Consider the following 26,278-nt stretch of genomic DNA (forward strand, 5'->3'; position numbering starts at 1 on the left):
TCTCTGGAGAGAAGGAATGGGTGACATTTCAGATCGAGACCCTCCTTCAGACATCCCAGGCCAGACACATCCCGGGACAGTCCTACGGTCATCCCGGGACAGGGACAGTCATCCAAGGACAGTGCTACAGTTATCCCGGGATAGTCTTGACCGTCATCCTGGGACATTACTACAGTAATCCTTGGACAGTCCCACAGTCATCCCGGGCTGACAGCAAGGCATGAAAACAGGCCATGCAGCCCAACCTGTCCAAGCCGAGCAGGGGGCATTCGGTATTAACCTCATTGCCCACCTCTTAGTCCATAGCTCTCGAAACCCAACCAATAACTCTGGATTAATACCTCAGTCTGAAGAAGGGTCTTGACTCGAGACGTCACCCATTCCTTCTCTCCGGAGATGCTGCCTGTCCTACTCCAGCATTTGTGTCAATGTTGGTGTCAACCAGCACCTGCAGTTCTTTTCTACACAATTAATCTGGATATAGTTCAACCACTTGCTTCAACTTTTGTCTGGGGAAGTGGGTATCCCCTTTAAATCTCTTCCCCCTTACCCTGGGCCTATATCCTCTAGTTTTATCTACCTCTGATAAATGGATACATTTCCTACAATCTACTCTATCTATACCCTCATAATTCTATATACCTCAATTATGTCAATTACCTCAACCATCCAGTCTCTGCAAAACTGAACTCAGCCCCTGTGAATGAGGATGAGATCAGCATTCCATGCTAGCTTGTGTAAAACATTTTCAGTGGTTGCAGTCTGCCTGCTCTTGATGTGATTAACTTGTGTTTAACACTTTGAAGGAGCGGATTCCGAGGCCAGGAATCTGCTTAGCCCTCACCTGGGTGGCTATCTTTGAGCCTATACACCCAATGAATGAATGCAGGCTTTCTTTATGCTTAGTTGGCTCAGATGTGTGTGCCCAATACCATGGTCATACACACTAAATCAGGCCCTTTGGCTCAACTTGTCCATGCTGATCATTGTATGTAACTCTGCTACTCCCATTTGGCCCATATCCCTCCAAACATTTTCTATCCATGTACCTGTCCAAATAACTTTTAAATGTTGCCATTGTGTCTGCTTCTATAGCTTATTCTGGCAAGTGTTACATATATGCACCACACTTTATGTGAAGGAATTGCTCCTCGGCCATGATCATATTGAATGGCTGTGCTGGCTCGAAGGGCCGAATGGCCTACTCCTGCACCTATTGTCTCAGGTCTCTTTTAAATCTTTTCTCTCTTGTCTTAAATCTATGCCGTCCAGTTCTGATCTCGTCTACCCTGGGAAAAAGACTGTGACCATTTATTTTATCCAGGTCTCTTATGATTGTGCATACCGCTATATGTTCACTCCTCAGCCTCCTGCACTACATGTAACAATGTCCCAGCTTATCCTAATAACTTAAGCCCTCAAGTCCTGGTAACCAGACAGCTCAATTGGATATTCTATTTTTAGCTTCATCACGGTATGAAAATATGAGGACAGAGGAGATGTTCCAAGAATGCTCTCAAATCCAAAAATGTTAACTTTTTAACATGGACTACTGAAAATGGTGGAACATCTGGGATGGCACTGAGAAACCGGAGTTTCATCATCTAGAACATTAGTAACCACCCTAAACAACATATTCTAAACAATCTATCAAGTACTGTCTGTGATGGGGTCTACTACTCCAACAATGGCCTTATCTGTTACCTCAAACCCCAGAGAAATGGAGTGAAAGCAATGCATCCAGAACATTTAGAAGAAAACAACAGTAAAGACAAGCACCCCTGCTGATGCATTGTTGCTAATCTGTGAGTCCAAGGTTGTGATGAGACCTGCGTTCTACAGGTCATTCATGATTTGTGCAGCTTCCTGATAAAGGTGCCCTCAAGCAGATATCTGAGATGTAATACCTCCTGGGAACAGTGGTTGCTGCCTGATGGTTGCATTTAAAGAAAGGAACCGATCCCGACCTATAAATCTCAGCAGCAGTAAATCTATATTTATGATTTTTTTAGCCTCAAATATCTTGCAGTAAAGGTGTTGCATGCAATAATATTTCTATGTATGAAGCCAAAACACAGACAAATAAAGATAATGTCGAACAAAGTTCCTAAAGTTGACAGTGGAGGAACAGTGACTTTAAAGTACTACATATGCAGGTGATGTCCTCCAACCTCATCTACTGTATCCGTTGTTCAAGATGTGGACTCTTATACATTGGCGAGACCAAACCTAGACTGGGCGATCGTTTCGCTGAACACCTTCGCTCAGTCCGCCTGGACCTACCTGATCTCCCAGTTGCCAAATACTTTAATTCCCCTTCCCATTCCCCTGACCTTTCTGTCCTCGGCCTCCTCCATTGTCAGAGTGAGGCTAATCACAAATTGCACATGAACATCTCATATTTTGCTTGGGCAGTTTACAACCCAGTGGTATGAATATTGATTTCTCTAACTTCAAATAACCCCTGCACTCTCCATCCCTCCTCCACCCAAGTTGCGCGGGGTTCCCGTTCCCACCTAGCAAACAGCTACCAAGAAAAATATTGGAATGATGCTAAACTGATGAAACCCAAAGGCACAATTTTATTTTATTAATGTTTGTGTTCATTACTGAAATGGTTGAATATTTCTGCAATGAAACTCTGCATTGTAATTCATTTTCAGTATTTGAACAATAGGCTTTTAATCCTAAAAGGACAAAAAAATGGTCTGGTGACTTTTCAGAAAATCCAGAAAACCAATGCTTTCCACGAAATGCACCAAATTTCATGCCCAACTGTCCTGCCAAATTTATAATCACTATACTCCCTCTGAAACAAGTTCACACTATATTTTATCCAGTTCCTGGACTAAAGAGACATTCTCTCCTTCCCTCCAAACCTCCATTCCCCAGTTCATATCAGCATTCCCCCCCTCTCCTTTTTTAATTCACTCATCATTCTATACATTATTTTTCACTTCTCTATTACAGCTAATGTTCTGTGCCCCAATTAATGTTGGCAGCCATTTAAAGATAATGTAAATGATTGTTTTAAAAAAAGTCCTACAGAACTCTACTGATGACTCCAAGCAAATCTGTATGCATTTACATTCCCTTCTAGTTTCCTGTTGCCTCACCAGTTTTCAATCCAACTACATTCTCATTCGTTGTATAAACCTTGTCCCTTTGCTCCAATAGTCGAGGGCCCCTTACCAGCATAAATGCATCAGAAATTGATTTCATCAGATCAATGACATGCCACATACAGTAAATCTTAAATTCTTTGGTGTTTGATTTTCTATAGAGGGAAATTTTGAAACTTTTATAACCTAGTATTGTACATTCCATATAGCAAACAGGATTAAAATGGAAATAAACTGCATTACATTTCTGTCATTTCAATGCAGCGAACATGGAAGAAGAAAGACTGAACTGAAAATGAACAACAGACCAAATTTTAACTCTAGCAAAAGCTATTGTTCTACAAGAACATTACTAGAATTTCTTCAAACCTGCTGGCAGTTGAAAATCTAAAATGTTTCCAGTCATACAATGCTGCAGTGCAATACTAAGAGAATTACAACTAAGAAGCACACTTCTAAAAAGCCTTATTTTATTTAAAATAGATTACAGGTGAAATAAGCAGATCTGAAAATCACAATTGCAGATTCTTCTGAAGAATATCTTGCAGCTTTTCTCTCATGCTTTGCTAGAAAACCTTTCACCATTTGGGATACTGCAAGTGTGCATTGCAAATGGTGCCAGGGCACGCTGGTCCATTTTGAATGTCGAGACCAATGACTTGATTTGCTGTAATCTGTATTAATTATATAAATAACAAAATGTAGTCGGTCTAGCTTTGCTAACAATACCGAGCTAGGTGGGGAAGTAAAGTGTACAGAGCAGTTACATGAAGAATGTAGCAGGTTTGAGGATGTGTGTATTATTTCTGATGATACAACTTTTGAGTGATGGTATTTGCTAATTCAGTAAAATTAAGATGATTTAACAGTGTTGATTTTACATTTTTTAACTAAGTCCTCGGTTTTGCTCACAGTGGCTATCATGAGATCTTTGCTGGAAATAAATACAAGGTTGTATAGATAACCAAAGAGATAGTGGGTTGTTCCAGAATCATCAAGTAAAAATAAACAATTACAAAGACAAGCCATTTTGAATTGACTACTGTAATAACAAACTATGGTAGCACAGCTATGCCATTACTGTTCATGAATGTTTAAAACTGCTGTATCAAGTGCCAGGTAAATTGTGGTATCCTTTTTTAAAATGAAACAATCAACAAAAAGCATCTCAATTAAAAATATTATTTTTATTGACTAAATAATCAGAATAAATAATAACCTAATTTTAGATATGTACTATCATGCCCAAATGATATTGATGATACCAATGCTCACTGCACTCTCCTCTGGGGTTCAAGAGTTAGCATGTTGTGGATTGGTGTTCAGCAGCCGGCGCAGCATGGACTTTTCATCGCGGAGCGGGTGAGGCCTTGCCGGGGTAGCCAGATGAGAGTGCTCCGATCGACTGTTACAGCCTGAAGCCGCGGTCTGCGGAGCTTCTAGCCACTGGCGCGGAGTCCGGAGCCTGGGACCCCTCGCTAGGGATCGTCAGAGAAGAACTCCGACCGCCGGCCCGTGGCCGATAACATCCTGAAGCCGCGGTCAGCGGAGCTTCTAGCTGCGGGTGCAGTGTGGACTTGCCATCTGGAGCCTGGGTTTCCCCGCCGGGGACAGCCAGAGAAGAGCTCCGACCGCCGGAGAAGAAAGGAAAAAGGAGGAGGAGGAGCCCGAGTGCTGAGGGAGAGATAGGAAGATGAGGAGACAGCAAGGGCTAACAAAATTGGAAGAATTCAATGTTCATGCCCCCAGGATGCAGACTCCCCAAGCGGAATATGAGGTGCTGTTCCTCCAATTTCCGGTGGTGCTCGCTCTGGCCATGGAGGAGACCCAGGACAGAGAGGTCGGATACAGAATGGGAGGGGGAGTTGAAGTGCTGAGCTACCGGGAGGTCAAGTTGGTTAATGCGGACCAAGTGGAGGAGTTCGACGAAACGATCGCCAAGCCTCTGCTTGGTCTCACCGATGTAGATCAGCTGACATCTAGTGCAGCGGATGCAATAGATGAGATTGGAGGAGATGCAAGTGAAGCACCTGGAACGACTGCTTGGGTTCTTGAATGGAGTCGACGGGGGAGGTTAAGCAGCAAGTGTAGCATCTCTTGCGGTTGCAAGGGAAAGTGCCCAGGGAGGAGGTAGTACAGGAGGGAAGGGAAGAATTGACAAGGGATTTATGGAGGGAGCGGTCTTTGCGGAAGGCAGACATGGGGGGAGATGGGAAGATGTGGCGAGTGGTGGGGTCACGTTGGAGGTGGCAAAACTGACGGAGGATTACTTGTGTGTGACGGCTGGTGGGGTGAAAGGTGAGGACAAGGGGGACTCTGCCCTTGTTGCGAGTGGGAGGGATGGGGAGAGAGAGCAGGGTTACGGGGTATGGAAGAGATCCTGGTGTGAGCCTCATCTATGGTGGGGGAAGGGAACCCCCGTTCCCTGAAGAATGAGGACATTTCAGATGCCCTAGTGTGGAACGCCTCATCCTGGGAGCAGATGCGGCGTAGACGGAAGAATTGGGAGTAGGGAATGGAGTCCTTACAGGAAGCAGGGTGGGAAGAAGTGTAGCCATGGGAGTCAGTAGGTTTATAGTGGATGTCGGTCAGAAGTCTATCACCTGCAATGAAGATAGTGAGGTCAAGGAATGGTAGGGAAATGTCGGAAATGGTCCAGGTGGATTTGAGTGCCGGATGGAAGTTAGTGGTGAAGCGGATGAAGTCAGTCAGTTGTGCCTGGGTGCAGGAGGTGGCACCAAAGCAGTCATCAATGTAGTGGAGGAGGTAGAGGTCGGGGGTGGGGGCCTGGTACGCATCGAACAAGGATTGTTCGACGTACCCGACAAAGAGGCAGGCATAGCTGGGGCCTATGCGTGTGCCCATAGCTACATCTTGTATTTGGAGGAAATGGGAGGAGTCAAACGAGAAGTTATTGAGGGTAAGGACCAACTCCGCTAGGCGGAGGAGAGTATCAGTGGCTGGGTATAGGTTACTTCTCTGGTTGAGGAAGAACCGGAGAGCTTTGAGACCATCCTGGTGGGGGATGGAGGTGTAGAGCGACTGGATGTCCATGGTGAAGATGAGGGGATGGGGGCCTAGAGAATGGAATGCGCGGAGACGACGGAGAGTGGCTGAGGTGTCTTGAACATAGGTAGGGAGGGATTTAACCAAGGGGGATAGGATGGAGTCAAGGTATGTGGAAATGAGTTCGGTGGGGCACGAACAGGCAGAGACAATGGGTCTACCAGGACAGTCAGGTTTGTGGATTTTGGTGAGAAGGTAAAATCGGGCCATGCGAGGTTGGGGAACGATGGGGTTGGAGGCTCGGTCGGGCGGGGCGTGGGAGTTGATGAAGTCGGTGATGGTGCTAGAGATAGTGGCCTGGTGCTCGTCAGTGGGGTCATGGTCCAGGGGTAAGTAGGAGGAGGTGTCCGAGAGTTGGCGCGTGGCCTCTGCTTTGTAGAGATCGATGCGCCAGACTACCACGGCACCTCCCTTGTCGGCGGGTTTGATAACCCAGTCTGGGTTGTTGCGGAGTGAGTCGATGGCAGTACGTTCAAGGGGGAGGGGAGAGATTGGAGTGAGACAGGGGAGTGGAGAAGCTGAGGCGGTTGATGTCGCGACGGCAGTTTTGGATAAAAAGTTCTAAAGTCGGAGGGCCACGAGGGGGGGGTCCACGAGGAGGGGGTGCGTTGGAGACGGGAAAAGGGATCATCAATGGGGGGGCGTGGACTCCTTCCCATGGAAGAACGCTGTAAGGCGGAGGCAACGGTAGAACAGCTCCAAGTCGTGGTGGGCACGGAACACATTGAGGTGGGGACGGAGGGGGACAAAGGTATGACCTCTGCTGAGGACAAAACCGTTCGGTGTCGGAGAGGAGGAGGTCAGGGGGGATGGTAAACACACGGCAGGGACGGGGGTTCGGGCCGGAGGAAGGCAGGTAGGTGGACTGAGGACAAGGCGATGTGTGGTGGGTGGTCAAGGGGTAGGGGGGGTATGAGGACTGTGGTGTGGGTGGGGAAGAGCAGGGGTCACATAGAGGAGGATGGGGAAGACCCAGTGGAACAGCCACTGAGGTTACCAGGGTTGGGCAGACTAGCACTAGGACCCAGTGCAGTCAAACCCAGAGGAGTGGGAATCAGCAGCGTGGAGGCTTCAGGTCCAGTGCAGAGTCCAGGCTCCAGGTAAGGCGATGGCTGCGGGCTGCTGGAGGGAGGTGGAGTGGCGAGGGTCGGCGGACCCGATGGTAGGAGTCTGTGGGCAGTAGAGTCGGGGTCGGCGGGCGATGCGTGGGAGGTCCCGGTGGGCGGATGGTCGGTGGGGTGGTGCAGTTCGGCCAGCCCGGTAAGGGGATGAGATGATTAGGGTGCGGTGCGGCAGCCATGTTCGAGGAGCCCCGGTCCGGCGGCCATGTTGAGTAGGTCCGGCGGTGGTGTTAGATAGGCCGGGTGAGACGGCAATATTAGGCAGGCCCAGTGCCTCGTTGGAAGTGGGGGACCTCTGTTTCCTAAAGAATGAGGGCATCTCCGATTCCCCGATATGGAACACCTCATCCTGGGTGCAGATGCGGCATAGAAGGAGGAATTGGGAGTAGGGGCTACAGTCTTTAAAGGAAGCTGGGTGGGAAGAAGTGTAGTCAAGATAGCTATGGGAGTCAGTAGATTTGTAGTAGTTTTCGGTCAATAGTCCATTTCCTGTGATGGAGACGGTGAGATCTAGAAATGGGAAGGAGATGTCAGAGATGGTCCAAGTGAATTTGAGTGCAGGATGAAAATTAATGGTGAAGTTGATGAAGTCAGTGAGTTCTGCATGGGTGCAGGAGGTAGCACCAATGCAGTCGTCAATGTAGCGGAGGTAGAGTTCGGGGATAGGACCAGTGTACGCCTGGGGCGGGGATTGTTCGATGTACCCTACAAAGAGGCAGGCATAGCTTGGGTCCATGCGAGTGCCCATAGCTACGCCTTGGATCTGGTGGAAATGGGAGCAGTCGAAGGAGAAGTTGTTGAGGGTAAGGGCCAGCACTTCTAGGTGGAGGAGAGTAATGGTAGATGGAAGTTGGCTGGTTCTGCTGTCAAGGAAGAAACAGAGGGCTTTAAGACCCTCCTGGTGGGGGATGGGGGTGCAGAGTGACTGGACATCCATGGTAAAGAAGAGGGAGTGGGGGCCTGGAAAACGGAAGTAATTGAGGAGATGAAGAGCATGTGAGGTGTTTTGGACATAGGCAGGGAGCGATTGGACCAGGGGGGATAGGATGGAGTCGAGGTATGTGGAGATTATTTTGATGCAGAAACAATGAGTCTGCCTGGACAGTTCTGTTTGTGGATTTTGGGGAGAAGATAAAATCAGGCCATGCGGTGCTGGGGAACGATAAGGTTGGAGGCTTTCGAGGGCAGAGAGCCGGAAGTGATGAAATCAAAGCTGTGTAACTATAGTTTGTTCAAGCAATTCAAAATGGCTTATCTTTATGACTATATGACTATCCAGCAATGTATTTCCCACCAGAGAAACAGGAAGGTTTTACTCCTTCAAATTATTTGTCATTTGAGAATAGTGGCACAGCTGATAGGGCTGCTACCTCACAGCATCAGAGACCCATGTTCAATTCTGACTTCAGGAGCTGTGTATAGAGTTTGCACATTCTCCCTGTGACCACATGGGTTTCCTGAGGGTGTTCCGGTTTTGCACCACATTCTAAAGACGTGCGGATTTATAAGTTAATTTGCCTCTGTATATTGCACCTATTGTAAGTGGATGCAAAGGTGGGATAACATAGATCTAGTGTGATGGGATGATCGGTGGTTAGTGTGGAGCCCGTGACCTGAAGGACCTGTTCCCATGCTGCATCTTTAAACTAAACTGAACTAAACTAAATTAGACTAAACTAAATATTGATGATCCCATCAATGAATCTGAGGTTGTGATACCTCCTCTGGCTGGGAGGTGGAGCTGAAGCATAATGGCAATACCAAGTGCATGCCAGGCAGCAGATTGTAAAGGAACAAGCAGAATTATTTATCTCAATGTGAATGCTGTACTTTTTAACATTAAATATGTTTGTTCCAGTAAACATATTTACGTCCTGAGTATTTATTTCAGAATTCTAATGCAATTCCAGCTTCATGACATTTTAGACTACATATTACAAGAATTAGTAATGGTCCTTTGTTTGGCTATCATGTACTTAATGAGTACAGTTTCAGATTTATGAATGCCCCGTGTTAAAAATAACATCACGTTAACATGTTATGTATCAGCCCCCTGTATATGTTACTGAATATTGAAGATTCTGATGAGATCTGATGATTTCATGTTTCGTGTATTTTGTTGGCTGATCAATTTCCCTCCTGGGATAAATAAAGTTCTATCGTATCGTTTCGCTATAATTTTCACTGCAAATTTCATTCACCTCGTTTGGAACAAATTTGAATTTCCAGAAATTTTAAAGTGATGATAAAAGACAAAGTTAATTTCTTAAAATATATATTTTGTTAGCGTCTGGGAGTGTTGACTGCAGGACAATAAAAACAGAATAAAAACAGAGGTTGTTCTACTTTGGGTGCAAACTTTCCTTGAAATTGTGCAACTATTTTCCAGTAAAGTTTAGGTTTTCGTTCAAAATCATGTTCACAATTTTTCAATGTTAATGTAATCAAGTAGCCACGTTTAATGCTAATGTTTATTTACTCAGCTTGCACTGACAAACAAAAAATCATCGACCCAGTGAATAGCAATGGGGTGGTGTTTTGTAAGCACTGCTCATAATGAGTTTTGAAAATATAAATTTTAGTAAGAGTGCCTGCCCCACCTGAATAATGATTTTAAGGTTGCTAAAAATGATTCACAAAAAAAAAAACCAAATCGTATTTTCATTGAAATACATTAGTTAACTTAGTAAATTAAATTAACAAAAATGTTTAAATTGTGTACATAATTGCAATTATGGGTAAAATGTAATCAACCTTAATTTGAAGAACTTGCACAAATGGCAGCAAACAATGCACACTTGATGTGGTGGGGATGTGGCTGTTTTATGCCAAACATTTCATACCCAATTCACGCTCAATGTAACTTTGAAATCACCCTTTATGAGGAGTGAAAGTAACAAGAATTTTTTACTAATCCAGTTGTATCACTAACAATGCCAATTTAATGCATTTGTAATGATTTTGTTGGCCACTTTCTTGCCAGGTTGCTACATTGACCAGGAATGGCTAATGGGCCTGTCCCACTTAGACGACTTTTTAGGCAACTGCAGGAGACTATGGCCACATGGTTGCCACATGTTCGCGGGTGGTTGCCAGGAAACACCTTCATGGTCGTGAGGAGTTCCCTCATTTTAGGAACTAATTGCGGCCTCATTATAGTCGCCGCAAATTTTTTGACGCTGAAAAAAAACGCAAGCAGTAGTTTTCAGAACCAAGAATAACTGACAGGTAATGTTAATGTCCACCGAGCTTCACAGCCGTGTATGTCTGGCTTCTTAAAAGTTGTCTCCACTCCTTCTCCCCCCTTCTCTCCCCTCTCCTCCCCCCTTTCTCTCCCCCCCTCTTTTAAAGGACTTACCGTACACTGTGCTTTCCATCTTAATTACAGCGCCAACCTTCCTGTTAATCGCGGTGTGTGTCTGGATCACCTTGGCTTTGTATCGTGTGAATTTCACTCAGACAGCGCTCCCCCCGCTTGTCCTGTCCCCCGCCTGCAAAACGTGCCGTTCCAGTCGCCATTCCAGTTGGCGGTTTTTCAGGCAACTGTTGCAACTTGACAGTCACCGGCAGTCGCCTGAAAAATCACCTAAGTGGGACAGGCCCATAAGTTCCACCTCTGTGCTTGATTGTGCTCAATTTCAATTGAATTAAAATCTAGTGGAAACTCCAGGCTACGGTTTCAACTCAACTGAAGTGGGTTGTATACTAGTTTATTGAAAGAATGGAGATGTTTACCTTGTTTACCTTGCCCCATCTGTATATGTGAAACAATATGTCAGCAATATGTTTCCAGGGTAAAAAAAAGCCATTTGAAAACAGGAAGTGTTATAATTTACATAAAATAGCCCACTAGATGGAGGTAGCAGGCTAATTTAGAAAATACTTGGATTTTGGTTCTACATTTACGTTAACAAATGTTTTCAAATTTGGAATTATTTTCCTTAACCAAATGTCCTGAGAAATTAGAAGTTGTCCTTCTACATGATGCCAAACTGGAACGATTGTGTGTAACGGATGCACATGAAGTGATGAGGGTCAATCACAGCCTGAGGATGGCATCAAAGCATACACTGAATAGCTTGAATGAAGCCATGACTGAGGCCTTAGTGAGTTAAGGGTTAGGCCTAAATTAGAGGAAAAATAGGTCACCATAAGGTCCTATTTCTCCTGACAGCGCCAACCTTCCTGTTCATAGCTGTGATATTTTGTGCTGTTAACAACTCTTACTACTCAACTGGTAACCTTGTGTGGACGGAGGGAATGAAACACTTTTGGCACTGTATGCCCTATAATATTTGCTTTTATCGGTAGGAAAAGGCCATCCAGAAATGATCTGATGGTAAAACAAGGGAGTAAGCCCTGGTCCAGGTAAGACTTATAGGTGATTACACTCTTAAGGTCACAGTTAATCTTGTTCCTGAGGTACTTGGTGACAAATTTAAATGAGGGATAAACCTAATAATGATCCCAGCTCCAAAGCATAATTACAGGAATGTACTAGGCCCACTCATCTTTAGTTGCTTCACCAATTACCTTACTTTCATCCTTTGGCCAGCAATGGGAAGGTTTACTGATAATTCTGCAATATTCAGTTGCAGTTGCAATGACTCAGCAAATGAACTAGTCGGGTTATGAATGAATGAATCATCAGCAAGCAGCAGGAGCTGGATGACATCTAGGCATGGGGTGATATTTAGTAAGCAGCATTTGTGTCAGTGTCAGACTAGTGAGAGTCCAAATCAAACCACCTACCCTTGATATTTAATAGCAGTGCCATCATAGAATAACCTACTATCAGCATCCTAAAGATCACCTTTGCTAGAATGGGCTCACCATCCGTAGAAAGCATTTTATCAGGATGCATCACAGCATGATTTGGGAACAGCTCCATTTAAGACCGCACAAAATTGCAGAGAATTGTGGACGCAGCCCAGACTTTCATACAAACCAACCTTTCTTCCATTGACTCCATTTACACCTCACTTTGCCTCGGCAAGGCCACCAGTTTAACCAAGGACAAGTCGCACCCTGGTGACTCCCTCCCACATCGAGCAAAGGGTATAGAAGTGGAAAATGCACACCTCCACATGGGCTCAGATGAGGGAGGGTGAAGTTAGGAGATAGTGTTGAGTGGGTGATAGGTGAGAAAAAGAGGGCAGATGGAGCCAAGTGGGGGTAAGTGAAATGAAGTAGATACGGGCTGGAAGGTGATAACTGGAAACACAAGAGACAGCAGATGCTGTAATCTGATAAATAAGGAGGGTGATCTGTGGACAGAAGAGTACAGGGCATGTATGTAGAAAGTGTGATAACATAAAGTGGATATTACTCATCTTGTTAAATCCAGTATTGAGTCCCGAGGGTTATAATGCAGTCAGACAGGATTTGAGGTACTTTCCTCAAGCTTGCTTTGGGCACCATTGGAGCAATGTAGGAGGCTGGAGACAGATAGATCAGAATTGAACTGGGAAGGAGAATTAAAATGACAATGCTGGAAGTTCCAAGTTACCCTGCAAATTGATTGACTTACTTTGGCTAAACACCCTCCAATCCTGCTTTGTGTAAGCACAGTTCTCCCAGTTTCTCCGTCACTGCTTATCTGCTCTGATGCCAAGACTTTCCACATCAGAACCACTAAGATGTTTCCCTTTTTCATTCATTGTTGCTTTTGCTCTACCATTGATGATACGGTTCTCAACTGTACCTCTGTTTTCTACACTTCAGCTTGCACCCAGGACCGTATGTTGTGACTATTTGCATACCTTGGGTATGCAAGCAAAGAATTTCACTATGACTTGTCACATGTAACAATAAATTATTTCATAAAGTATTCCATCCCATTCCACTTCCTCCCTTCCCAGCCAGAACAAGGACTGGGTTTTCCTTGCTTGCATCTTCTTACACAGCAGCCTCCAAACTTAACAAATCACCTTCTGTAATTTCTGCCACCTTCAAAGAGTTTGCACTACCTTCCCCTTATTTCTGCTTTCAGCTTTTTGAAGAGATTAATCTCAGATCCACTCTTCCATCTCCACCAACTACTCGCCTTCTCAGGGCACTTCCCTATTCAACTGCAGGAGATGAAACACTTGCTCTTCTACCTCTTCCCTTTATCTTCATCTGAATAAACAAACGGTCCTTTCAAGTTGCACTTAGTCATATTGTCATCCAGCGTGGAAATAGGCCCTTTGGCCCAACTCGCCAAACTGGTCAACATGTTCCACCTGCCTGTGTTTGGCCTATATCCCTCCAAACATCTTTCAATGTGATGTACTGCATTTGGTAATCACACTGTGGTCTCCTGTGCATTGGAGATTCCAGATGCAGATGGAGTGTGTGCTTTGCAGAACATGTCCATTCAGTGTGCAAGGGCAATCCTGACCTGTCTGATACCTATCATTTTAATTGTCACATTCTCCTACCTGCCTTCAATCTTCTAATTTGTCCATCAATGGCCAATGTACGCTTGAGAAACATCACCTCATCTTCAAACAATGCAGATTAATTTAATATTAAAATCAACAATCTTGGACAAGCAAGATTGTCTAAGATTTTAAACTCTCCATTGATTTAATTGCATCTTTTTGCCTCTTTTTTTCCCTGCTTCTTTAACTGCCAGTTTTTAAAGTAATTGTTATCTTGACAACTTAGGCCTGGTCTGAATCACAGACATTCCCTCTGTCCTCGCCACCCCTTGCTCAATTTATCAGCTAGTTTAAAAAAATTCTGTCGTTAACTAACTTATTTTTTTTAAATAGTTACTTTCTCAATTTAGAGGTATGCTGTCATAGTGCTTGTTAGTGAGCCATCAATTTAAAGGGCTCATGATCCAGAGATACAAGTTCAAATCTCACTGTGGAAGCTGGGAAATGTACATACAGTTACTTAAATACATTTTGGACTTAACACTAGAATCAGTATAAACCCCATGAAACTCGTGGCTTATTGTGAAAAACATATCAGGTTCATTGATAGCTTTAAATAAAGCAAATCTATCATCCTTACTTTTAGTCCCATATATTTCCCCAAACTCACAGCAATCTGGTTGATTCTGCTTTGCCTTTGAAAATGGTCTAGCAATTCTTTCAGTTCAAGGGTAATTACAAGAAAGGTTTCTGCAGAAGAGTATTTTTGTCCACAACGCAATTAGGCAGCAATCTGTACAGAATGTCCTTGAGGTCTTGCAAGGAAAAGGAGATTATAGAACCTGATAATTCCCTCGGCAGATGGTCAAAGACATTTGGCAGAATGCCTCATCAGCAGGACATTCAAACATGTCCCAGGATCTTTTTTGGCTGATGATGACAAGAGCCCTCCCTGTCAGATCTTTCAACCACAACTGGAGTATCAGGCCACGCCTTGCTGCCCTGGAGGTGGATAGACAATAGACAATAGATGCAGGAGTAGGCCATTTGGCCCTTCGAGCCAGTACTGTATCAATGTGATCATGGCTGATCATCCCCAACCAGTACCCCGTTCCTGCCTTCTCCCCATATCCCCTGACTCCGCCATTTTTAAGAGCCCTATCTAGCTCTCTTGAAATCATCCAGAGAACCTGCCTCCACAGCCCTCTGAGGCAGAGAATTCCACAGACTCACCACTCTCTGCGAGAAAAAGTGTTTCCTCGTCTCTGTTCTAAATGGCTTACTCCTTATTCTTAAACTGTGGCCCCCTGGTTCTGGATGTGGTGGGAGTGAGATTATCATTTATCTCTTTCTAGAGCGTATTTTGTTAATTAGACCTGGAGCGGGATGCACAGGACGCTGTGCTCTGCCATCCATTTGCAGGGATACACATTGAGAAAAACATAAACTGCTGCTGAAAGACAATCAACTCTGCGAAATAAGCTCTTTGGCCTCCTGGAACAAAGAGCCGACCATCGCTGAATGTTGTAGGCTGACCCGTTCCAAGTTGCAGGTCAATGTGCTGAGGGATGCACTGAAGTCTGGCACAGCTGCCACAAACACTCTCTTAGGGAAGGGCAACACTTGAAGACTCTCTTAAGATCATAAACTGAAGCGTTGGAACTTTTGAGACTAATTGCTCAAGGAACAGACACAAAAGAAAACATAATATAAACAAATGGAATGATACAACCTATAACATAAGGATAAAACCCATTACCATGCAATCCTGCAACACAGAAACAGGCCCTTCCGCACAACCTGACCACGCTGACCAAGATTCATATCTAGGGAAAACAAGAAATTGCAGTTGTTGGAATCAGAGAAAAAACAAAGTGCTGGATAAATTGAGTGGGTGGGAAGCATCTTTGGGGAGAATGGAGGCATGATGTTTTGAATCGGGCCCTTCTTCAAGCAGTTTGGAGTAGGGGGAGAAAATCTGAAAAAGTGAGGTGGGGGAGTACCAAAGCCAGCAAGTGTAAGGTTGATACAGTTGCAGGGGCTTAGATTGGCAGATGGGTGGAGTTAGTGACAAAGGCTAGAGAAGAAAAGGAGACACTAGGGTGTCAGATAAGGAGAGAAAAGGAGGAATGATCTGTAAAGCTGGAAGGAGTGATGTGGGTGGAAAGGATCAGGGGAGAGGGGATAGAGAGGGGTTAAAAGGGAAGTGGGAGATTCGGTGATGGTCAATGAGTATATAAAGGAGGGGAAAGGAGTAGGGTGACTGGAGGGGGATGGGAAATAGTGGGATGATTGGTGGGGGGAACGAGAAAGAAAGAGTCGGGTGTATACGAAGTTGGAAAATACAATGTTCATCCATTAGGTTGCAAGCTACCCAAGTGGAAAATGCGGTGTTGTTCCTCCAGTTTGCATGTGGCTTCACTCTGGCAATGGTGATCGCCCGGGCAGAAAGGTCAGTATGTGAACATAAAGGGGAGTGAAAATGGTTAGATCCAGTAGGGCTTGGTGGATAGAGTGCAGGTGCTCATTGAAATAGCCACCTAATCTACACTTGTTCTCGATGTTTGTTGAAACATTTAGTTTAGTCCCATTTGCCTGCTTTCATGTCACATCACTCTAAACCTTTTCTATCCATACACCTGTGCAAATATCCCTTAAATGTTATTATTGTACCTGCCTCAACTACTTCCTCTGGCAGCTTGTTTCATTCATGGACCAACTTCTGTGTGAAAACGTCACTCAAGTCCCTGTTAAAACTTTTCTCTCTCATTTTAAAGCAATAGCCTCCTGTTCTTGACTCCTCAACCCTGAGAAAAGGACTCTGTGCATTCACCTTACTTATGTCATTCTTGATTTTCCCCCTTATAAGACCACCCTTCTGTCTCCTATGCCTGTCCAACCTTTCCCTATATTCAGTCCCCCAGGTCTTGGCAACATCCTTATAAATCATGTATGCACTATTTCCAGCTTAATGACATATTCATTGTAGCTGGGTTACCTAAATTGGCACAATACTTCAAGAGAGGCATCACCACTTTGTAATGTTCCAATTTTTATTCTTGATGTATTTATCAATGAAAGTCAGTGTGCCAAAAACCTTCCTGAGTTTTACAATTAAAGTTTGGTTTACTGTTATGTGTACCGAGGCACAGTGAAACGCTTTTGTAATGTGCTATCCATTCAGCAGAAAGAAAATACATAATTACATTCAGGCCATTTACAATGTATAGATACATGATAACCTCACTGCATTGTCCATCTCTGACCCCCCTTTTCAGGGAATTAAGTACTGAAACTAGTCCGATTCCCCTTTACCCCATTGCCGACATTGGACTTTGTCTCTAGAACCATTACAATATAATGTAGCGAACTATAGACTGCACTCCACATCTTTTACTTTGTTCTGTCTGTAGTACTTGACTTTTAGCTTGATTATATTTATGTATATTATTATCTGATTTGACTGGATAGCATGGAAAATAAAGCTTTTTGCAATATCTCAGTAAACGTGACCATAATAAACCTAGAACCTAAACTCTTAGATCCTTCTGTTCTATTGTATTGACTGAGTATTATATCTTTGCAAATTTTATGAATAAAGTTTTAAAATATAAAATATTTAGGAGTGGACATTAATCCTAAATTTACTAGCTATATCTGCATCATACAGACAAATGCCAGATTTTTTTCGAAATGATAATGAGATGAATAATGTGAATCAGGTTAAAAAAAAAATCTCAATTTTAATCAGAATATTTCTCACATTTTTCCTTCCTGTTTTTATCCTACTTATGTGTTATAATGCAGATACCTTTCTGCTTATAATCCTCATCAATCTTACAAATTTAAAAAAGATAAAGTAGCCTTACAAGTCTCATATAATGTCTATTACCCATAAGCCCCTCCATTATTTTTATTTAAAAGTTTACACATAAGGTATAACTAGCAGATAATAGTTGAACAGATAAGGAAATGCCTGGACAGGAAGGAGATAGAGGGATATGGGGACAAATGGCAGCAAATTTGGTCATCCTAGTATGCGAAGTATGTAGACAAGATAAGTCAAACGGCCGGTTTCCATGCTACACAGCTCAATAAAATCATGAGGGGAATAGATTGGGTAAATGCTTGGAGAATCAAGAACCAGAGGTTGTAGGTTTAAGGTGATAGGGGAGAGATTTAACAGGAACCTGAGGGGCAACGTTTTCACACACATGTGGAATGAACTGCCAAAGGAGGTAGTTGAGGCAGGTTCTGTAATAACATTTAAAAGACATTTTGGAGATGTACATGGATAGGAAAGGTTTAGAGGGGTATGGGCCAAATACAGTGAGGTCGGACTAGTACAGATGGTGCATCCTGGTCTGCATGGGTAAATTGGGCTGAAGTATGTCTAAGTAACTTCTTAGATGCTAATGCTCCAACACAGATCATTTTACATGGGCACTGGATTAAATTGTTTTTTATATTGTGTACAGAAGTTCTGTTGTGCAATTTAAACCAACAGGCTTTTGACCCAGATACATGATTGCTCTATATTAAAGAAATCAACCACTTACCATTCAGTGTCCAAGTAATGTTAACCTCAGCAGACAATATTTATATCCAAGTGAAACTATAAAAACAAAGTTCTGCTGATGGGTTAGAGCACATAAAGGTGAACAAGATTTCTGTCTGGCTTTTCATTTTAAGACTGTAGATATTTACAATTACACATGTAACTCCAGGGTCTGTTAGTAGAGTTATTTTAATCATTAACACGTGCACCTTGCAGCATCCTGCATAAGACACCTCAGTGCCTTCTGAATTGTGACACGTTCAAGTAACTTTTGGAGCAATTGTCTAATTGCTGTTGGGCCGTTGGCAGAAAACCAAAGTATATATGAGGTCGTATAATGTCTAAGATTGGTTTTTTTGGTGAACCAGCAAGATAGAGCGTTTCATTAATCTGCAGGCCATTGTCACTAATTATCTTCAAAACTCTTCCTATGGAACTTGCGGGACTTCTTCCTGTTATTAAGTATGTGCGGAGAGGACATTCCAGGTGTTCATTTTCGGCAACGATCTTTCTCTGGATTTTCCCCAGTATTTCTATAAATCCTGCGAATTGGCTCTGTTTGTGAAACAGGCAAATTACAACAACAGAAATAGTTGTTCTGCATTAAAAGTATACAATCAAAATTCAATTTTTTAAAACAATGTCAGCTAATTAATGGCAACGACAAGTTCAAAAGAAACAGTGGGTTCAGTTCTCACTGCACAGTTATGGTTAATTAAAAGCTTAACGACTGTAAATAAATAGGTTCAGTTAAAGTACCACTGGCTTCAGCTGCAATTCACAACTCAAACGTCTTAGAACTGTCATTTGTAATATCTATATCTAAAACACACACCAGTGGGGAAAAGTAAATGAGTGTAACTTAATTGCAAAGTTCAAATACAATTTAAAATGACTTTCATGTTAAGGCTATAGAGTGGCGAAAAACAATCTCTTGGTTTTGTGACTGCAGTGGAGAGCTTTCCCTGCCAGTCACATATCTGAAATTCTAGCACAATACTATTTTTGGTTTCCACCATTCTTTTGAACATTTGGAGGATCATGTGCAATGTGGCAAACTTTTAATATCTGCTCAATATCCACCAGAACTACAAAGTTGTAAAATTACTTGCATTATATCACCTGAGCCCTGGCAACTTCCTGTGTCTTTCTACATTGAATACACTGTACAATGACCTTCAATTACCCGGCAAATATTTAGTCTCCCAAATATCCGACTAGACAGATGCAGAGGGGGGACGTTCTGGGTTGCCAAAACCACCTCCTACTGGAGATGTTGCGGGTTCAATCACCAAAACTTCGATGAAAGTAGGTGCCCACTTGATAACCCCAATGATGTGTCTGCCTAGCCTTTCTCAACATCGGAGGAGCATAGGTGCTGGCTCGAAGGGCCGAATGGCTCCTCCTGCACTTATTTTCTATGTTTCTATAGATGAGTGCCTAAGGCTCCCATCACCACCGGGAGCAAGGTGACATTTGGCACTTTGGATTTTTAACATCTTGTCCTGTGTATCTGGAAACATTTGCCCTGGAATTATCCAGTGACTGCCGTGAATAGAATGGCTGACAACAAGGGAAAGACCTTGTGACCGACAGGAGGAAATATACCCTACCTGGGGCAGGCATGGGCTAGCGGCCCATGTCAGTAGGATCCAATACTAGTCAGTATTTTGGAGACAGAATTAATGAAAGAATACTCCTAGAGTCTACGAGAGTGGGAGTGGGAGAAGACTAATTGACGAACAATACGGCTATAGACCAAGGAACAGAAAAGACCATGAGCAATACATGCACTCAACAAGAACCATACATGTAATCAGCATCCGAGAAGAGGCTTTAGGTTTGTTCCTGCGGCTGGATGAAAATAACATCTTCAAAGGGCTTGAAAATACATCACGTCAAGCCAAGTCAAGTCAAGTCAAGTTTATTTGTCACATACACATACGAGATGTGCAGTGAAATGAAAGTGGCAATGCTCGCGGACTTTTGTGCAAAAGACAAACAACCAAACAAACTATAAACACAATCATAACACACATATTCTTTTACATAATAAATAATGGAAGGAAAAACGTTCAGTAGAGTTAGTCCCTGGTGCGATAGGCGTTTACAGTCCGAATGGCCTCTGGGAAGAAACTCCTTCTCAACCTCTCCGTTCTCACCGCATGGCAATGGAGGCGTTTGCCTGACCGTAGCAGCTGGAACAGTCCGTTGCAGGGGTGGAAAGGGTCTCTCAGGATATTGTTGGCTCTGGAGTTGCACCTCCTGATGTATAGTTCCTGCAGGGGGGCAAGTGAAGTTCCCATAGTGCGTTCGGCCGAACGCACTACTCTCTGCCTCTCTGCAGAGCCTTTTTGTCCTTGGCAGAGCAATTCCCAAACCAGATGGTAATGTTCCTGGACAAGATGCTTTCCACCGCTGCTGCGTAGAAGCACTGGAGGATCCTCGGAGACACTCTGAATTTCCTCAATTGCCTGAGGTGGTAAAGGCGCTGCCTTGCCTTACTCACGAGTGCTGATGCGTGTGATGCCCATGTCATATCCTCGGAGATGTTGACTCCCAGATATTTAAAACAGTTCACCCTATCCACAGGATCCCCATTTATCCTCAATGGAGTGTACGTCCTCGGATGATGTGCCCTCCTAAAGTCCATGATCAGCTCCTTTGTTTTTTTGATGTTCAAGAGGAGGATGTTATCCTGGCACCAGAGTGTTAGATCAGCCACCTCCTCCCGGTAGGCCTTCTCGTCGTTGTCTGAGATCAGGACCACCACCACAGTGTCATCAGCAAACTTAATTATTGAGTTGGAGCTGAACCTAGCCACACAGTCATGTGTGTACAGGGGGTACAATAAGGGGCTGAGGACACAACCCGGGGGCATCAAGGAAAGAAAGGGTTCTTGAGAGAGGGAAAACCGGGACCTCGCATTGATAACTACTTCCTGAGAAGTCAATCAAGTAACTCGAATGAAGTCCAGCGACGAGTCTCACCAAAGTTCGCAGGGCATCAGCCGTCCTGATGAAGGAAACGCAAGCACAGATATGGAGCCCATCCCGCCAAGAAAACCAGCAATGGAGAAAAAGAACAGCGGAGGAAAACCTCGCGTGAAATGGCCTGGAACCTCGGAGAAGAAAGAATGGGAGACCATAAATGCAGACCTGACCAGTATCCGACAGGGTGTAAGGGGTGCAATCAAAAGAAAGTGTGACAAGATGGGGGAAATCATCTATGGCTATGGAGCAGAACGATATGGAATAAGGGAGAAAAAGGAAAAGGCACCAGCTTTGGAAAGCAAGTCCAGACGGCAAAAAGAGATGAAGTGCCTAATCCGGGAGAGAAGGCAGCTCAAGAAGCAGTGGAGGAAGGCTTCTGATAGTGAGAAGGAGGGCATCAACATTCTCGAGGGAAATATCAAAAGCCGTTTAGCAACCCTGAGCCGAGCAGAGTACTTGCGGAAATCTTGAAGAAAGAAAGAACAAACAAGATCACGCTTCTTCAAGGACCCCTCTAAGTTCGTAAAAACACTTTTCATCAAAGAAAAGGGAGGAAACCTGAAAACATCAAGGCAGGAGCTGGACGAGCACTTGGAATTAATGCATGCGGATGACAAGAGACACCAGAAGACAGTTATTCCATCCGACATTCCACCAATTGAACAACCAGAGTACCAGATGGACAATAGTCCTCCAAAGTGGAGGGAGGTGGGACAGACAGTAAAGCGGGCAAGAGCATCTTCAGCCCCAGGGCCAAATAGGGTTCCGTATCGACTCTACAAGGGTGCTCCTGATGTTCTTCGCTTCCTGTGGAGGCTAATGAGAGTGGCTTGGGAGGAGAGAGTCATACCCAAAGCATGGCGCAGGGCAGGAGGAATCCTAATTCCGAAAGAGAAGGAATCCACAGATATCAGCCAATTCCGCCCTATCAGTCTCCTCAATGTAGAGGGTAAGCTCCTATTCTTCAGATATTAGCCCCCAGATCACAAATTGCTTTTAAGATTGTATTAATAGGTTATCAATCCTCATTTTCTTCTGAGGTTGATAACCCGTTAAGTGGGTTACCCATTTCTTTGAGCACCAACTTTCCTCTTTCGTATTTTCATTTTACATAATTATCAGTTATTCTAAAAGCATATTCCCAACAACATAAATAAAACATTTTCCAAGACCGACAAAACTATCCAGTTCGTTAAATGTAAACACAACTTGCCCTCTAAAACTCTTGGGTACAAAAAAAGCCTGAGCTCAATAACATTCGCTGCCTGTAAGCTGCTAAAGGTGATGTAAGCATCATATGTAAATTATATTTCCATTTCAATATGACATCCTAAAGTTGGCCTCATGTAGGTTTACAGCACTGAATTGCCAGAATTGAGGACTGATGGGCTGTGACATACTGAACACGATGAAGAAAAGGTAAATATTCCAGAGATGCAGTTAAACATGCTATTGGAACTCAGGGCCTGAGGCAGGGAGAGTGTACCTACCATAGCTAACCTGAGAGTGTCCAGTGTTGATACTGAAAATCCATAATTGAATGTGCTACACTCTTATCAATGACATCTCACAGATTCTAATAAAATACAAAATGTGACAAAAATATATTTTTACGAAAGCACTTTGTGATCAGATATTATTTTGAATTACCCTGATACAAATATTCCACAGGCGACATATGTTTAATTACATCAACGTCTTTAAACATTAAAATGCCCAAACACACAATGTAGAAAATTGCCGGGCCACTGATGAAATTCAGAAGAAATTACTATAGACTGATAGAAATGAATCTATATTACTAAAAAAATTCTGTTCTTGACCGGTTTTGGCGATCTGTGCTGCGATTTCCGAGAGAACGCCGCCACCTACGGCCGTCATTTTTGGCCCCCTCGCTCAGAGTCCCCCTCCGCCGTATGTGTGCCGAGGATTTTTCCCGTCGATAAAATATGACAGAGATATTAATGATTTTACAAAATTCCCCATTCTCTCTGCTGCCCCTGCTGGCGGCAGGGGGGAGGGACTATAAAACCAGGAAGTGGTGTGCCTCATTCAGTCTCTTCAAGATGGAGGAAGGCAGAGGGTCATGTTTCTCTGAGCTGTGAATAAAACTGAACACATGTCCACACAACTATGAGTAACTACCCTTAATGTGGTTTGAAAATGAAAATATGGTTAAAGTAAAAAAGCACTGCCTCCAAATGGTTGTTTGGGTTGAAATAAAAAGGCACTCACTCTCTCCCCTCCTCTCCTCCCCCCTCTCTCCTCTCCTCCTCTCCCCCTCTCCTCCCCCTCCCCTCCCCTCACCCCCCTCAGTACACCCTCCTCTCCCTCTCCTCTCTCCCACCCTCTTCTCCCCCTTTCTTCTCCCCCCCTCTCCTCTTCCCCCCCTCTCCTCTCCCCCCCCTCTCCTCTCTCCCCCTCTCCCCTCCTCCGCTCTTTCTCCCCCCCCCCCACCATCCCACCCCTAAACCCCTTCCCCCTCCACACACCCCATACCCTCTTCCCTCCACCCTCCCTGCTCCCCACCTCTCCCCCTCCCCTCTCCCCACCTCCCCCCTCCCCACCCTACTCTCCCCCCCCCCTCAGCACACCCTATCTCTCCCCCCCCCCCTCCCCCCCCCTCCCCCCCCCTCCCCCCTCCTTCTCTCCTCCCCTCTCTCTCCCTTCCTCCCTCCCTCTCTCCCCCTCTCATCCCCCCCTATCCTCTCCCCTCTCCACCCCTCCCCTCTCTCTCCCCCTATCCTCTCCTCCCCCCTCCTCTCTCTCCCCCCTCTCTTTCTCCCCCTCCTCCACTCCATCCCCTCCTCCACCGTCCCTCCCCTAAACCCCCCTCCCCTCCACACACCCCTACCCCCCTTCCCTCCACCCTCCCTCCCTGCTCCCCACCTCCCCCTCCCCTCACCTCACCTCACCCCTCTCAGCACACCCTCTCTCTCCCCCGCTCCCCCCCTCTCTCTACCGCCCTCCCCCTCTCCCCGCCCCTCTCTCTCTCTCGCCCCTCCCCCTCCCCCCCCTCTCTCTCTCCCCCTCTCTCTCCCCTCCTTCCCCTCCCTCCCCCCACCCCACCCCCATCCCTAAACCCCCCCCCCTCCCCTCCACACCCCCCTACCCTCTTCCCTCCACCCTCCCTCCCCCTCCCTGCTCCCCACCTCTCCCCCTCACCCCCCTCTCAGCACCCCCTCTCTCTCCCCCCTCTCTCTCTCTCTCCCCTCCCTCTCTCTCCCTCTTCCTCTTGCTCGCTCTCTCCACCCTCTCTCTCTTTCTCCCTGTCTCTCTCACTCACACTATTTCTGTCTCTCTCTCTCTCTCTGCCCTTTTTCTCTCTGCCCTCACTCTCATCCCCCCCCGCCCCCCCCCCTCTAGATGTGACGCATACCCCCCCCCCTCCCCCCCTCTAGTTGGGGGCTATGCGTCAGTAGAATCGGTGGTTATGGGGTAAAAGGAACAAATTAATAATATTAATATTATATCAGGGGGGTAATTAGCGTGAGTGCGGTGGGGGGGATAGTTAGTGTGTATGACGCTGCATGCCGCCGCCCCCCATCCCCCCCCCCCCCCCCACAACTGCACGTTGGGGGAAAAGACAACGGGTCTGCACTTGGTCTAGTATCTTTTAATAATATCTATCGATAGCCAGAAAAATAGTAAGACTAGAGAGTCTAGAATATTCCAGAGTAGTGACATGGAAATAGACAACCAATGGTCCAGCAAAGATAAGATACCCACAAAGGAGAGAGAAACGGGATCTGAGGATATCAGAGTTAAGGTAGAAAAAAATACATAACATTTGATGATTAATCCTATAAGCTTCACACGTTGATGTTTCCTCTGAATTTCACGTTCACATTATAGGAGTAGAATCAAGCCATTCGACCCACCAAGTCTATTCCGCACTCATTCATGGCTGATCCCTGCCTCCTAATCCCATTTTCCTGCCTTCTCCCCATGTCAATCTAAATCCAAATTATAATTAACCTCCATATAAGTCACAATTAAAGCTCTGATGAGGAAGAGGAGCTAACACATTTTGCTTCTGAAAGTGAGGTACACATCTCTTTGGATTTCCCAGTCACTTATTGCTTCTATTAATAACCATTTATCTGGATAATTTCACGCACCAGGCTACTGTCCTGCACTGCATTTGCCTCTAACTGAGACACATCCCACAAAAGCACAGCAGCAAGGTCACTGCATTGTATGATTAAACAAGAGTCAGTATTTTTAGGTTCACCAAAGTGTAGTGTAAAATAGATTATACCCGTGTACAGTCCAAGGCCATTCACCACTTTTGCAGTAGAAAGAGAAAACATTTGCAGGATCATCAGATGCAGCTAAACCAAAAGCATGAATGCCAGAAATTGCTGGAATTTCCATGTTGTATTAATCTTCAGAAATTCAATCTCATATTTCTTCAAGGAAAGGATGGTTCCCGTGTATTGTGATTTACTCCTTGCTTCAGTGAATAATGATTATTGTCAGAATCAAAAAATACAGCAATTAAGGAGCTATAGCAGACTGTTCATCAAGGGCACCATGAGGAAGTAATTACGAAGGCAAATGGCGTATTGGTCTTTATTGCCAGAGGCTTGGAGTTTAAAAATAGAGAAGTATTATTACCATTGAAGGGAAAGTTGAAGAGACCGCGTCTGGAATGGTGTATACAGTCTTGGTCCCCTAATTTAAGGAAGAATAGACCAGCACTGCACGTAGTCCAGTAGAATCTTATTTAGTCGAGTGTTAGCATTAAATTTCAATTCATAAGTATGTAGTGTAAAGGAGTAGTGCTACTTAACTCATTGGCTTCATTTTTAGGTCAACGAAAGGCACACCATGGAAACCGGTCCTTCAGCCCAATTCACCCATGCTGACCAAGATTAGTCCCATTTGCCTGTATTTGACCCATATCCCGCTAAACCTTTCACATCCATCTTCTATAGCAGGGTGATCAAGACTGAACACAATACGCCAAGTGCGGCCTCACCAATGCCTTGTCCAACTAACATAACTTCTCAACTTCTATACTTAATCCCCTGAATGATGAAAACCGGCA

General features: G+C 44.7%; 1 protein-coding gene across 1 annotated transcript in view; it reads right to left on the reverse strand.

Moving 5' to 3' along the window:
- Positions 1-18,050: 18,050 nt before the first annotated feature.
- The window catches only part of LOC129697154 (cytosolic 5'-nucleotidase 1A-like), a 121,786-nt gene continuing 113,558 nt past the window's right edge, over positions 18,051-26,278 (reverse strand). Inside the window, exon 7 of the mRNA XM_055635414.1 lies at positions 18,051-18,787. Coding sequence (XP_055491389.1) covers positions 18,467-18,787 — 321 coding nt within the window. The 3' untranslated portion in view covers positions 18,051-18,466. The remainder of the gene's footprint in view (positions 18,788-26,278) is intronic.

This window comes from Leucoraja erinacea, chromosome 5 (assembly GCF_028641065.1).
Source record: "Leucoraja erinacea ecotype New England chromosome 5, Leri_hhj_1, whole genome shotgun sequence".
NCBI classification, from domain to species: domain Eukaryota; kingdom Metazoa; phylum Chordata; class Chondrichthyes; order Rajiformes; family Rajidae; genus Leucoraja; species Leucoraja erinaceus.